The 14366-nt window shown below is 34.1% G+C and overlaps 1 protein-coding gene across 1 annotated transcript in view; it reads left to right on the top strand.

The window, feature by feature from the left end:
• The window catches only part of LOC117177279 (iroquois-class homeodomain protein IRX-3), a 36761-nt gene extending 29750 nt beyond the window's left edge, over positions 1-7011 (top strand). The window contains exons 4-5 of the mRNA XM_033367874.1: positions 3850-4154; positions 5065-7011. Of these exons, the coding sequence (XP_033223765.1) occupies positions 3850-4154; positions 5065-6041 (1282 nt within the window). The 3' untranslated portion in view covers positions 6042-7011. The remainder of the gene's footprint in view (positions 1-3849; positions 4155-5064) is intronic.
• Positions 7012-14366: the final 7355 nt, after the last annotated feature.

Below are 14366 nucleotides of genomic sequence, written 5' to 3'. Positions count from 1 at the left end.
CCAGAGACCAGACGGTAGTAATGCTACTTTTATTGCAGTTTGCTCTCTACTTTCTTTAATATTTATAGATAGTGCGACAATGTAGAATGTAAAGGCCATCAGTCACACCATATCCATTATTAATCATCAGAATATTATTTTCTCAACTGGCAAACTCATTAATTTCGAGGTCTGCAAGAAACGTTTAAATGCTGTCGCATTTTTACTCGAATTATACAATTTTCTATTTTAAATTTTAACCATAAAAGTTTAACATTTTTAAATTTGAGCCAGATTGATCTAATTGGGTTAGTATGACTAGTTTTTGATTTAATCAGTCAAATAGGTGACAGTGCTGACATGCGCGAGTATCGCCCCTGAAACAGAAAAGATGGCGCTACATTCTGCACCGAAAACTGGCTACACCTCCAGCTGATAAAATGTAACGAGTGGCTTCCACGTGCATAAAAGGAGGGTCGTCGAAGTTAGATATCACCCTTAGGCCCAACTGCTAACAAGGGGCGGAGCCCTTCCAAACGAGCTCACCTGCCTCCCCACTGCTTCACCGCATTGCTGGCAAGATGGACAGTGGTCACATTAGGTTCCCACTGGTTCGCTAATGTGTGTGCACACACGTGTTCATGTTCTTATACGTATGTACGATTTGCCAACGATATGATTACAAGAAATGAGACACTAAAAAATGTTTGAATAAACTTCAGCGTTTTATGCTTCACAGAACACGATAATCAGTTTTATTACGGAAAAATTATACCTTCTCCATTAAAAATTGAAGGTTCGCAATTACTATGCATTCAGAGATACAAATGATGTCTTTCGATTACAAATTTTCTCGAGAATATGTTGCTAACTAAATTCACGTGTAAGATTTGTAGTTATCTTGTTTGAGAATGAAAGACTGAATGAAAGCATTGTAGATTATGAATAACTCGATATGGAATCTCGAGAGACGTTCATAGAAGTGATAACAATCCAGCCTGTCACATGAATAAAATCTTAATTGGCGATAAGTTTCCAGACCTTTGAACTGCGATAGAAAAAAGCAGCGGTTTTTTTTAAAAGAAGAGCTTGTTACTTAGTAGCAGTTTTTTACAATTTTATGTACGAAATTTATAAAGGGAGATAACGCGATGCAATTTGACATGAAATAATGTAATTGATAGCCCATAGTGTTTTTTCCGATTCTTTTTAAGTTGTTAGATAAGTTGTTGTGACTGGAAGGTGGCAGATTCGTACAAATAGTACGTATAGAGATTATATATGCTGTCTTTTTCTTAAAGATTTCAAGTTAAACTCCTGTGTTTGTTACAAAAAAATGTTATGAAGACATTTGGTTAAGTAATTGAACTTCAAGAAGAAAATACATTCTCGGGGATAAAATATTTCATCTAATTCTGATTGATGTCCTGCTTGATTTTCCAATAATTCTCATAATCTTCATTGTTCTTCATAGACATTTATCTTGCTTATGTTCTTATTATACTGGCTTTAGTGTATATTCCCCGGTCGTTGATATTCCGACCATAAGAAGATCCAAACCAATGGTAATAGATTGATGAATAAACATAGCTATCACCAGTTTAAATTATATGAGTGAAAGAACATCAAGAAAAGAATAACATCAACTAAAATCAGCCAGAGAAGATCAATATGAACATCAAGTTTGATATTTATCAGAAGACCAATAAAAACAATTAGAAGCAGAGCTAAGTTAAAGTGGAACAGAAGACATAAAACAAGGAGAAAAATAGAACAACAGTAAAATTCTCATTCCGAGTTGAACTTTTCTCATTAACCAGAGAATTTCGAAAACCATGTTAATTAAAATAAATCCCTAATTCCCTAAACCTCCCTATGAGTTTGCAGACCCTGTGCTCCCGAACATTACCAATGATAATACACAGCCCGCGGATGAACTTGGACTTCATCAGCGTAGGTTTGACGAGTTCTGATGCTCCAGGCAACAGCCAATGATATGACTCGTCAGTTGGTCCAAACAGAGACAAGGAGATAAAGAGAGAGTGAGAAAGGTAGACGAGGCTTGGGGAGGTGGTGCAGGGGCCTGGAGAGCACGGTCCGATTAGCAATCACCATGGAAACAAGCAGTTGATGCGATCACTTTGCGCATGAGAGGAAAGGGCTGCGTTCGATGTGCCTATGTAGATATATTCCATCGCGTATATAACCATCGCATTTAAAGCATCGCGATGATGGTGGTGGTGGCCTGGTTGGGGGTGAGAAATAGATTGGGAGAACCGTGCACGGTAGGAGAGTAGGTGGCGAGAGAAAGAGAAGGTGGCCCGGGATGGAGGATCGGGAGAAAGCAGCAGTTCCCGTTCTCTCGGCCGGCTGCCTGTTATCATGAGAAACAAGCTTCCACTCTGATTTTTTAATCCGATCCCACCGTCCACCCCCCCCCCCCCCCCCCCCCCCCCCTCTGCTGCCAACTGAATTTTAAAATAACTGCAGAACGCCATTTGCTCCTCGCAAACAGACCGGGGTTAAGCCCCTCTCTCGTCTCTGTTCATACTTCTTTTTTTCATACATCTCTTTCCATATATTCCTTTCTCTATCTCTATTTCTCTTTTTATATATCTCTTTTGATGCCCTTTTTTTATGGATCTTTTTCTTTTTGATGCCTCTTTTTTCCAGCATCTCTCTGCTGGTAGAGTCGACGGATGGATAGGCCAGGACAGGATATGGGATAGGACAGATAGAGAGATATATTCACGAAGGCCGCTCGGATGCCAAATTGAAATGTTTAGCGCGTCGTTTCAGCTGCTGCGATCCTGCATGCAATAGGAGAAATAGAGCCCTAGGCATCCCCTGGTACCGTAGTAGGGAAGATAAGTGACAGTTTTATTAATTTCCCATCTCTGGTGTTCTGCCACCCAAACCACCCACTGTCGTCACTCTTGCGAGTTCGTACACACAAACTTGTAAGCATATAGACTTATAAACAATGCGATATGCAGGCACACGTTGCTTGTATCAGCAGGGCTGGTGGGATGTGAAATAAAGCTCAATAATGGCGCAGCGCCGTGACGCCTACCCCCTTTCAGCCATCGTGGAGTCTTTCGTCTTCCAAGACCCGAGGGAAATTTTTTAGTTTTTATTATCACGTCTCATGATAAGACATTACAACTCTACTTTACCAACAACTTGAAAGAAGAAAGTTTATAAAATATTCCGTGAAGCTGATGAATCAGAAAATCCGATCAAAGACAGGAACGAAATTAAAATCGAGGACCAAAATGTCTGAGGTTGAATTTGGAAGTAAGTCCTGGTTCTTATCTGCTTGGTTAAAAAAGGAGTAAGAGAAGCGTCTAGAGAAGTCTCTGGGTCGGCAGTGGAAAATTTAATTTCGATCCCGTCGATTCAGCAGTTATACCGAAGTTTAATCTTTGATAAGGGTTAGTCTTTTAGTAATGGAATCCCGGAGGGTCGGTCGGGCCTGCGAGAGTGGGATGAGTGAAAAAGGGTCTGCAAAGATGGCAGAAAGGAAGCTTAAACCGTTAGATAGAGATCTGCCTCAGGACGAAAGTAATACCTACCACTTATACCCTGAACTCGACTTTTATACGGTTGAGGCGTAACGAGCCTCACGATTGGATAACTTTTCCAACGCTAACTTTCCTCCAAGAGGACTCGTGTTTTTTTTCTGAAATCGAGTGTCATCCAGAGTCTTCCAAACTCCTAGGATCTTGTTGTACCTTTTCGATTTTTCTGTTCTATATTTTTGTTGATGGAATCTTTAAACCAAGAACTTTTTCGCTTTTTATACATGATGACGAATCGCAGACACTTTTCGGTAGAATCTAATCAAGCTTTTCTGATTTTTTGTTGCAGATATGGAATGGATTTGAATGGGGCGAGGCGGAAAAACGCAACCCGCGAAACGACAAGTACCCTGAAGGCTTGGTTGAACGAGCACAAAAAGAATCCGTATCCGACTAAGGGAGAAAAAATAATGTTAGCAATTATTACGAAAATGACCCTCACTCAGGTGTCTACGTGGTTCGCTAATGCCCGACGGCGACTGAAGAAGGAGAACAAGATGACGTGGGAACCGAGAAATAGGGTGGAAGATGAAGACAATAACAATGACGATGATGACAGTGGGAGGAAAAGCGTGGATGAGAAAGATCGATTAGGTGAGTTGATCATATCAGATTTGCTGTTTACAATTTAACAGAGATGCTAATTTTTTATTCTGGGCCATTTATGTGATAGAGGTCATTATTTTCTTTCTGTAATTTGAAATACATTTTTTTAAAATAATGCGAATTTTTTAAAACCACAAAGAAACATGATAAGAAAGCAATAAATGCATAAGAAGGCAGTCTAGTAATTAAAATGACATAGAAAACAAGTTATGCTTTTAAGCTTTATAGCGAAAACAAGAAAATTAATAACACGTTTTAGTATGACTATATTAATTTTATTACAGTTTCTCTACAATCTTTAGAACTGGTGCTATACCTGTACTTTGAGTTATCTTGTAAGTCCATAAGTTGACTGTGCATAAATTAATTTTAATTGGTTGCTCGGATGGAATATAATTTTGCGAAAAATTTTCTCTCCGTAATTAAAATTTTGAATGCTTTAAAGTGGTTTCAATGGTTAATCACGAAATGTTTTCGGTGTCATAAAATATTGAATTGCAAGTCTCGATATATTTTTATTAATTATGTAACGAAGCTTATTTTGTTCCCAATGCAAGTTGATAATTTTACGCCCTCAGAAACCAAATAGTGTCGCACCCCAATATTTGAACATTTTTAAGTTGTATTTTTTTATTTGAAACTAAAAATTTACAAATTACTTCAGTTGATTTATTTGGTGTATGCACGCCGCCTTGCGATTTCCGCTCAACGCAGAGGCACCAACGGCACAGTTCTAAATTAATCCTTTGAAGGCCTACTTGCTTTAAAACAATTTCTTCTAATTTTTAATGAAGATTAGCATCAGAATAACATCTTTCCTTCAATTTTCTGTCAATAAGAATAGCTTTCAAAAGCTTCTGAACCCGCCTTCAACCGAATCCCTTAATTTATTTTCCAGATTCGAAAGACTCAGGTACGGGATCAAGTGAAGATGGTGATCGACCAGCTCATCGTATGGATCTTCTGCACGCGTCTGGAGGACCTGGCGGTTTTCCTGTGAAGGCGGAAAGTGAGTGGAGTGAGTCGAGGGCTGATAGTGGTCCGGATAGTCCCGAGTGTCTCTTTGATCAAAGGGAACCAAGGCATCCAATGCAACTCCAGCATCCGGCATACCTAGCGTCATCCAGGCTGCTGCGCCATCCATCCCCTGAAGCAACCTCTCCAGGAAGTCATCACATACCACCCAGTACGAGCGCCTCGTCAACCGGAAGCGCTACCACCAAACCCAGAATCTGGTCCCTGGCTGACATGGCCAGCAAAGATGGTGATCAGCCTAGTCCAAATTCCGCGAGTCTGATGTCCTCCTACAATTCATCAGGTGGTGGAGGAGGTGGAGGTGGAAAAATTGTGAGTCCCCTTGCGAGTAGACTGCCACCTCATCACCCCCTTCATCCGGCGATGCATCATGGATCCCAATTCGTCAGACCTCATCCGGACTTCTACAGAAATTTCTACGGTTCGCCACATCTCGGCTCAGGGGACATGTCTCTCCTTGAAACTTATTCGAGGACTCTTGGAGGCCTGAGTGGTGCGCCAGGAATGCTGACCTCCACCTCCTCTTCCTCTGACGTGAAACCTTTTCCTCCGGAGGTAAAACCTTTTCCTTCGGAATTAAAACCTTTTCCCGGAGATGCTAAATCCTTTTCCCCGGACACAAAACCCTTTTCCCCGGATTCTAAATCTTTTTCCGGGGACGTTAAACCCTTCTCGATGAATGGAGGATCCGGCAGCAGACCTTCAGGTGGTGTTTTGACATCCTCTTCGGGAGTCTCACCCTCGTCTTCGTCTTCGGCATCCTCGGCCGGATCCGACCAATCACCTCATCCGAGTGGCGGTCATCCGCCGTCGGAATTGAAGTCTCCTGGACGAGTGTGATTCCACTAGTGAACTGTTGAGGTATTCGAAAGACAGTTATCATGACAATAAGAGACTATAAATTTGTAATTAGTGTACAGAATGCAATCCCTTTGATTCTCTCCCAGAGAAGATTTGCCCTGCTGCTTCCAGATAAAAATGATATAAAAAGGATTGAGAGTAGTGAAGTCCAGAAGTAGTGAAGTTATCGAAATACCTTTAGATAGTGTCGTATAAATATTATACATACATACAAATATACATAATTATTAATATTATTTATGCGTTTGTAAATAGTAGGTCTGGACTGTCCAGCCAGTGTATGTATTGTATGTAGAGTAGTGTGATAATTATTGAATTGATAATGATAAAATAATTATTATTGTAATAATTATTATTATAGAGTATAATAATTATTATTGTATCTGAAATCCTAATTCATACTAACGATCGATGACGATTATTATTACGACAGTGATGATTATTATGATTATTATTATTGTTATTGCAATGTTTATAATATTATCGATTCACGTCAACTCAGTCGGTCATGATGAGATATGGATCGTTGATCGCTGCGGCACTTTGCGAGTCAAATCACTTTCGATTGATACGATTAACGAGTATTTTAGGCTTTTAATTGAAAAGTGTTTAATGGCGGACACTTTTTTTTATCGTGATCGAGAAAGGATTTGTTGCTTTTAATCGATAGAGAATCGACTCGCAATCTGCCTCAATTAATCGTACTTCCTATTGCGTCGCACCTTCTCGATGATTGGACGAATATTGTAGAGTCTATTAAGGTCTTTTTAGACAAAGAGGCTGTGACGCAAGGATTGTCTACATATCATGTCATGTCGTGAGTGAACGATCGCCATCACCTTTTAGTCATTCGTGTCCAAATTTCATCGTTTACCTGCCGATACCACATTGGCAGCGGCGGGTGGCCTCTGTCCTTTCGCAATAAACGAATCATTATGAAATCATTAAACATTCTCTTTTATTGAATACCTTATACCTATCCCTATTTCCATTTTACTTTTCAATCACATCAGGCTAAATTGGAACTTGATTTAGTAGCGTCAACGAAGCATTTTAGTTGGAAGTCCTCTCTTTTATATACTCGGTTGGGGAAAAAGCAAAATACAAAATTTTCAATTTGGTATAAATGCACTTTCTTAAAATTGTGCTTCGATATGCAGTTACTAGGAAATCCGGAAACGTACTTAAAGATAAGTAATTCATAGCAATTCATTATAATTTCACGATAAAAAAAAAAGAAAACAAAGGAAATTTAAACCTATAAACTAAAAATAACGCCGAGATTTTGAACCCGGAGGGGGGGGGGGGTAACTCGCTTTTTATTGTAAATTCAAAGATGTAGGCCTAAAACAAACACACAAGAAAAGATATATATATATATACACATACATACATCCATATAAGACTTTGGTTACGGTCTGAGAAGACGGCTGGATACTAACTTCCATATATCACAACACTGCACCTTTTGGAGGGACAAACAAGTATTTATATTTTAACAAGTAGATCTATTGTTATATTGTTATATTTTTTACTCATATTGCAGTCATAAATAGCTAAAAATTAAATTAAAATACAATACAATTTTTTCGAATAATTATCATTTTTTATGATAGTGCAGTGACATAAAATTAATATACATAACACAATTATAAATGTCTATTTATTTAGTATTTAAACAATTAATGGTGAGAAATTTAATATTCTATATCAGACATTACTGAAAATATAATGAAATTTAAATAAATAAAATGTTATAAAGACTTAATTATCAGTTTTTTTTGGAAATATTTGATTAAATGTAAATAATTTAGTGCTTTACTCACATATATACAAAAAATAGAAAATTTAATTCTCATTAATATTCTGCGTATCAGAGATACGATTAATCGCAATTAATAATAACAATACGATGCTTGTTTATTATGCGAGTTAAACGAATACATTACCTTTTTCATTACCACGCCACATGGAAATTGTATCTACTTTTACTGTCTCTAACAACTTATTACTTTCTTTTCCCTAAATATCCACAAACAACTCTGAAACTATCTTTTTCCAAAATTACTTTTTAATGGTCTCTTTTCATCATACTTTCTCGAAGAGATCAAAATTATTTAGAATTAATTATTTCAGAGCTTTAGTAATAACTATAATTCTTGCGAAAAAATAGTATAGGGGATTCAAAAGCGTTCAGAATGGGTCGTCCAAAAACACATGGAAAATATAAATGTGAATAACAATCTTTTGAAATTTAAAAAAAATCAAAATAAATTGTTACAAGACTTTCTTATTCTCAAAATAGAATAATTGTGTACTAAATAATTTAATTTTTAACGGAAAACATGAATTTTCAGCTAGGAAGATTAATGTTTTGGAAAAAAGGCGAATTAAAAAAAAATGAATTTTTAAACAGTCTATTGGATTTTTAACTATAAAAGATAAACTTTCGGCCAAATAGTTGCAGTTTCTTTTGAGAAAAATAAATTTGACCAAAAAATGAAATACTATAATTTTCAATCAAAAAATTAATTAAAAATAAAACCGGATGTTAAAAAAAATAGTTGAAGTTTTAATGAAATGTATGAATCTTCACCTGAAATAGTTTAATTTTTATTAAAAAATAAACAATCAAACAAAAGTCTAGGAATTTAAAAAAAATTTTAATTGTCAACTAAAGATATCAATTTTCAACTAAAGCCATGCACCAAACAATACATTTTTAACAAAGTACTTCAACTTTTAAGCTAATAGTGGAATTTTCGACCAAAATGATTAATTTTATAACTTAAAAGATGAATTTTTAACAAAATATAATGCAATAGTGTGTCAAATACGTACATATTTCTTGACTCACACAGCAAATTTTTACTATGTATATATATAATTATTAATATACAATCTATTCTAACAATTTTTTTTAATTCTGAAATGACTATATAAAGAGATTTTCAGAAAAAAATGGAGGCAAAACCTAATTTTTAAAATAAATATCATAAATATTGTTTAAACAATATAAATAATTGTTTGCCCCCTTCAAAAGATTTCTGATTTTAAATAATTTAAGATAACAAAATTAAAAAAGTAATTATTATAATCGGAGCTGTTGTTAAGGACTTCCAAATCTTACCCGTTTTATGTATTCATTGATTATACTAATTATACACTTTTTTCATGGAATTTAAAAATTATCTCAGCCTCAAAAATGGCCAAAACACGTTTTTCGGGGAGATTTTACTCGGTTTTTCTCGAAAACTAGAGCCAATTCTTTGCTTTGGTCTATGGATTCAGATTCTATAGGAAAAAATCTATCGAAATCAGTTATCATTGGCCATGTTGAAGAAAAGCTCTATCCACTAATTAGCAGGTAGAGCACCTGAACGGGCGATGACCAAAGGAGCGCGAGCTACCTTGGAACCTTCCCCTTCCAGTGGGACCCTTACCCCTCACACCTGTCTTGGCGCGCTTAGTCGTCGAGATTGCGGGAGGGGGTCTATTGTCGCCAATGACCTTAATGACCTCCGATTACCGTTGCAACTGTTGTCTCGAGAAAATTATGAAAAATCTAATAAAAATTCGATTCTAGGTATCGAGTGTTTGTGAACTGCTTCAATATAAGATCTATAGACCTCAGTTTTATAAAGTGTAGCTGCAATTCCCTACTGTGCACAATAGGAAAGCCTGCTTACCTAAAATACTGACAAGTAGAACGGTCATTGCGTCAGTAGCCCAGGGAAGCTTCGCCACTTTGCCAGTGTTTTTTTTCGATAATGAGCCCTTTTATAATCTTCGAAAAAGAAAACACAAGTTTTAGCTTGTTTTAGTTAAGCGCATTTCCTGACTTTAGAGGCCATCCTCAGGTAAGACTCACAACAAAAATATACTAAATATTTAACAAATACTATGAGTGAAGGATACTATTTAAACAATTATTTAACTTTCCTTAGTTTTGAATAGTAATATATTGTAGCAAAGCAAGCGAGAAAAGAAGAGATCAAAGTTCACATATATGATATTTTTTAAGGTTTTTAATTTAGCAGTGGGTCAGATGTACAATTAGTTACTGTTTATAATCGGCTACAGGTCGCGTACTTCAGCGATGCTGATTTTTATTATTTTATAAATGCTAAAAATTCCAATTTTACGAGAACTGTGGTTTCCAATTTTTAATTTTTTATCAGTGCAACAATATATAAAGAAATATAATGACAAAGTTGGCAAATTGTTTTTGAAGCAGTTTTCGAAATTCAGGCTTATATTATATTATATTATATTACATATATTTGTATACAAAAATGAATTGCGATATCTAAACCAACAAGAATATATTTCAACGTATAACATTTTTGGTGGCCCTCAAAAGGGCCGACGTTTTTTAAGACTTTATGAACAATAAAACATTCTAATTGTGGAATTGTGGAATTTTGTTTCGTGATATCTATTATTTAAATTCTAGCGAGATAGTAGAAACATACTGATTCGACAAACTCAAGGCGAAAAATTATATTTGCATCGTAATCTACTATTTATACTTTCGACTGCTGCATGTTTGTTCTTCGAATGAGAATTTTGATGTTGATAAAGAGAATCAATACTATTACATTTAAAATTCGTGTAAACTTGGATTCTAAACAAAACTTTAACTGTTTGAAAAATGCGCTGAGACAGGTGTCAGGGGTATGGGTCCCACTGGAAGGGGAAGGTTTCCAGGTAGCTCGCGCTCCTTTGGGGTACACCCACCTGACCGGCAATCGGAAGACCTGTGGTGAATTCCCAGCGGAGAGAAGAGGAAGGTGCTTTTTCACAAAATAAAATTTAATTCTTTGTTGTTTTTTGCAAGCTCAAAACTTAACTGAAAAATATAAACCTTTTATAAGGGGCTTTTCCTATTTTCTAATAAATATTTTTCAAACTTGATTATCTTCGTTGTTCATCTGCAGAAGCAAATATACATACTGGGCAATTCAATTTTTGATTGGTCCAGAAATGAAGTGAATTAGTCTCATATAACCCATAAAGAAACACATTTAATAAGGGTTTTTGTCAATTTTTTGGGCTTTCTTGACATAATTTTTTTGAATGTAAAGCATTTTCAGAAGGCACCTTCTAAAGATTTTGTAATTGTAGTAGAGGATTAGAAATTGGATAAGTGGTCATCCATATATTACGTGACGGATATATATGATGGGTGGTGGGGGCATTTTGTAATTTAATAATTTGTTGAAAAATAGTAAAATAATATAAGAGTTCAGGGACGCCTAGAAGAAACATTTTTGTGAAAGCTAAGGTAGCCTCTAAAAGTAACTGGTATTTAATTGAATATTTCAAACATTCATTTTGGCAGAGAAGTTACAAGTTTTTAAAGTTTGAAATATTAAAAAATATTTTTATAGGTTCCAGAATTATTGTGTTTTTATGCTGGGTTAAAGGAATACTTATTTACAATTTTATCAAGTATATTTGATCAAAGTTTCAAACAATTCTGACTAGATCAAAAATGAAAAAAAAATTCGAAATAGAAAATTTCCAAAATTATAAAATTACCTATTATTTGAAATTTTCTTGAAAACTGCTGAACTGAAAAATTCCTGCATAAGAAACATTATAAAATATCGAATACATTGCAGAGTAAAGGAAATTAACGAATTATAAATAATTCCCCAATCTATAAACAATTTAAAATTCGTTAATGAATAATAAATAAAATAAGGTACTTTTATTTGAGGAACATATTTTCCATTTTATTTATTATTGATTATTGATTATTCATTGTCGATTAATTATTATTTATTATTTGTCATTTATTATTTTGATTTTTTAATTATTGATCGATTTCCTGGTGATGTAACGAATTTATTTGAGGTTGAAAAATATTGCTTTTCAAGACAAAAATGAAAAAAGATTTAAATTAAGACATTAATAAAACTAAAGAATAAAATTAAAAGAAAAAGCCGCCTTTAATTATTTAATCATTTTTTTTCTATTTATATAAATTTGAGAAAGATATCCTCTGATTTTTGTCCCGCTCAAGAGAAAAAAATTTTCTTATGATATAGCATACATTTTTTAAAATAACAATTCTTTTTTTAAACATTCATAATTTTATGTCTTAAGCAAGCTTAAATCATATGCATTTAAAAAATATGGATCGAGATACAGAATTTAGTAATGTCAGATCTTTTGCACTTTGAACAAGAAATGTATGAAATTATGATTAGTGCTGTTTTTGTTTAAAATGTTAAAGATCTGATATTACTAAGTTATGTAACCTTATAGTATATGAATGTATATAATTTCAGATTGTATAGAACATAAAATTATGAATGTTTAAAAAAGAATTGATATTTTGAAAAATGTATATTACATTATTAAATAAAGTGTTCCTATATAAAAGAAAAGTTTTTCGAGAAAAAATTTACAGAATTTCTCCTTCATATTACTCTAAATCTAAAAAAAATTAAATAATAAATCAAATGTGCGATTTTTCAGAACGTTGACTTCTTTTATCTTTTTTAGAAAGGCACGCAATTTTTGTAATCTAAAAAAATGTTCAAGTTTTTAAAAGGATTTGAATAAGTTTGGAATATTTTATAATGTCGGTAATTTTATTTTAGGAATTATATCTATATCAGGAATTTCCGAATTCAGTAATATTATAACCTATCGGGAATATTAAATTGTTTTTATTTTTCTATATTTTCTAATTTTGTTTTTCGAACATTTTGTTTTTGGGATTTTTAATTGTCCCTAGATTTCTGGGAGAAGAAGAAAAGAATAATAGTAGTAACTGTTTAATAACTATTAGCTCTGACAGTATTATTTTGGGATTCTGGGAATCAAAAAATATTTCAGAATGGAATCCAAAACTATAAAATAATGGTTAGATATTTTGGGTCATGTCCCGTAGATTAAGAGTTGCATATCAAAGATAATGGCTACTTAGGAACAGATTTAGGATCACGCTCACCCAGAGGAGATTGAAACAGTGATTGAAACTTTATTTTTAGGAATTTTCAGTGATCGCGGTAAGAATATAAATCACTTTTTAAAAAACAATTTTTTTGACGAGTTTGAAGTTTTGAAAACTACTTTGCCTAAAGAAGAAGAACAACAGTTAGCAGAAAAGAAGAATGGGTATTTTTTGGGGATTCTGGGATTCAGAAGAAATTTTCAGAATAGCAATAAGAACTAAAATAAAAATGGTCAGAAATGTTGGGATAGACTGCCCAGATTAGAGTTGCATATCAAAGATAATTGCTATTTCGGGATAGATTTAAGATCATGATCATTGAGAGTAGACTGGAACAGTGTTGGCAATTTTATTGTTCGGGGACTTAAGTGACCCCGGTGTAAACTGTAACCATTTTTTTTAAACAATTCTTTGACGAATTATTTGTTTTAAAAGCTACATACCTGGAGAAGAGGAACAAAAGAAGAATAGTATTATTGAGCGATTTTGTCTTTCAGAAGAATTGTTTAAAATGGCATCAAGAACTGAAAAAGAATGGTTCGAAACGAGAATTTTATTTTTAGAGGATTTCAGTGATCTCGGTATGAATCTAAACTACTTTTTAAAAACCATTCTTTTGAAGATTTCGAAGTCGTAAACGCTACATCCTCAGAGAAAAAATTAGATATAAGAAGATAAGAATGGGTGGTGATTTTCAATAACTATTATCATATAGATTAGAGTTGCATTTCAATGTTAATGGCTAGTCAGGAACAGATTTAGGATTATGCTGATCAGAAGCAGACCAGAACAGTGTTGGCATTTTATTTTTCGAGTGTAGATCGTAATCACTTTTTTAACAACAGTTCGTCGATGAATTATTTGTTTTAAAAGCTACATGTCTAGACAAGGAGAAGAACAAAGGAAGAATGGCTGTAACTCTTTAATAACTATATTATATCTTAACAGAATTATTTGGAGATTTTGGGTTTCAGAAGAATTTTTTAAAATGGAATAAAGAACTGAAAAAAAAATTTATTAGAAAGTTTGGGACATGTTACCTACATTCGAGTTACATATAAAAGATAGTGGCTACTTAAGAATAGATTTAGGATCATGCTCATCAAGAGCATACTGAAACGGCGTCGGGAATAACAAGAAGAAGAAAAGAAAGGCTGCAACTTCTTAATAACCATTATCTCTGAACAGTATTTTTTAAAGATTCTGGGACTTAGAACATTTTTTCAAAATTAAATTCTGAATTGTAAAAGAATAGATAGAGATTTTGTAGGATAATACATAGATCTGGGTAGGATATCAAAGGTAATGGTTAATTAGTAACAGATTTAGGATCA

Source organism: Belonocnema kinseyi, chromosome 7 (assembly GCF_010883055.1).
Source record: "Belonocnema kinseyi isolate 2016_QV_RU_SX_M_011 chromosome 7, B_treatae_v1, whole genome shotgun sequence".
NCBI classification, from domain to species: Eukaryota; Metazoa; Arthropoda; class Insecta; order Hymenoptera; family Cynipidae; genus Belonocnema; species Belonocnema kinseyi.
Note: the sequence above shows the minus strand (reverse complement) of the source record. Positions and strands in the feature narration are given on the sequence as shown.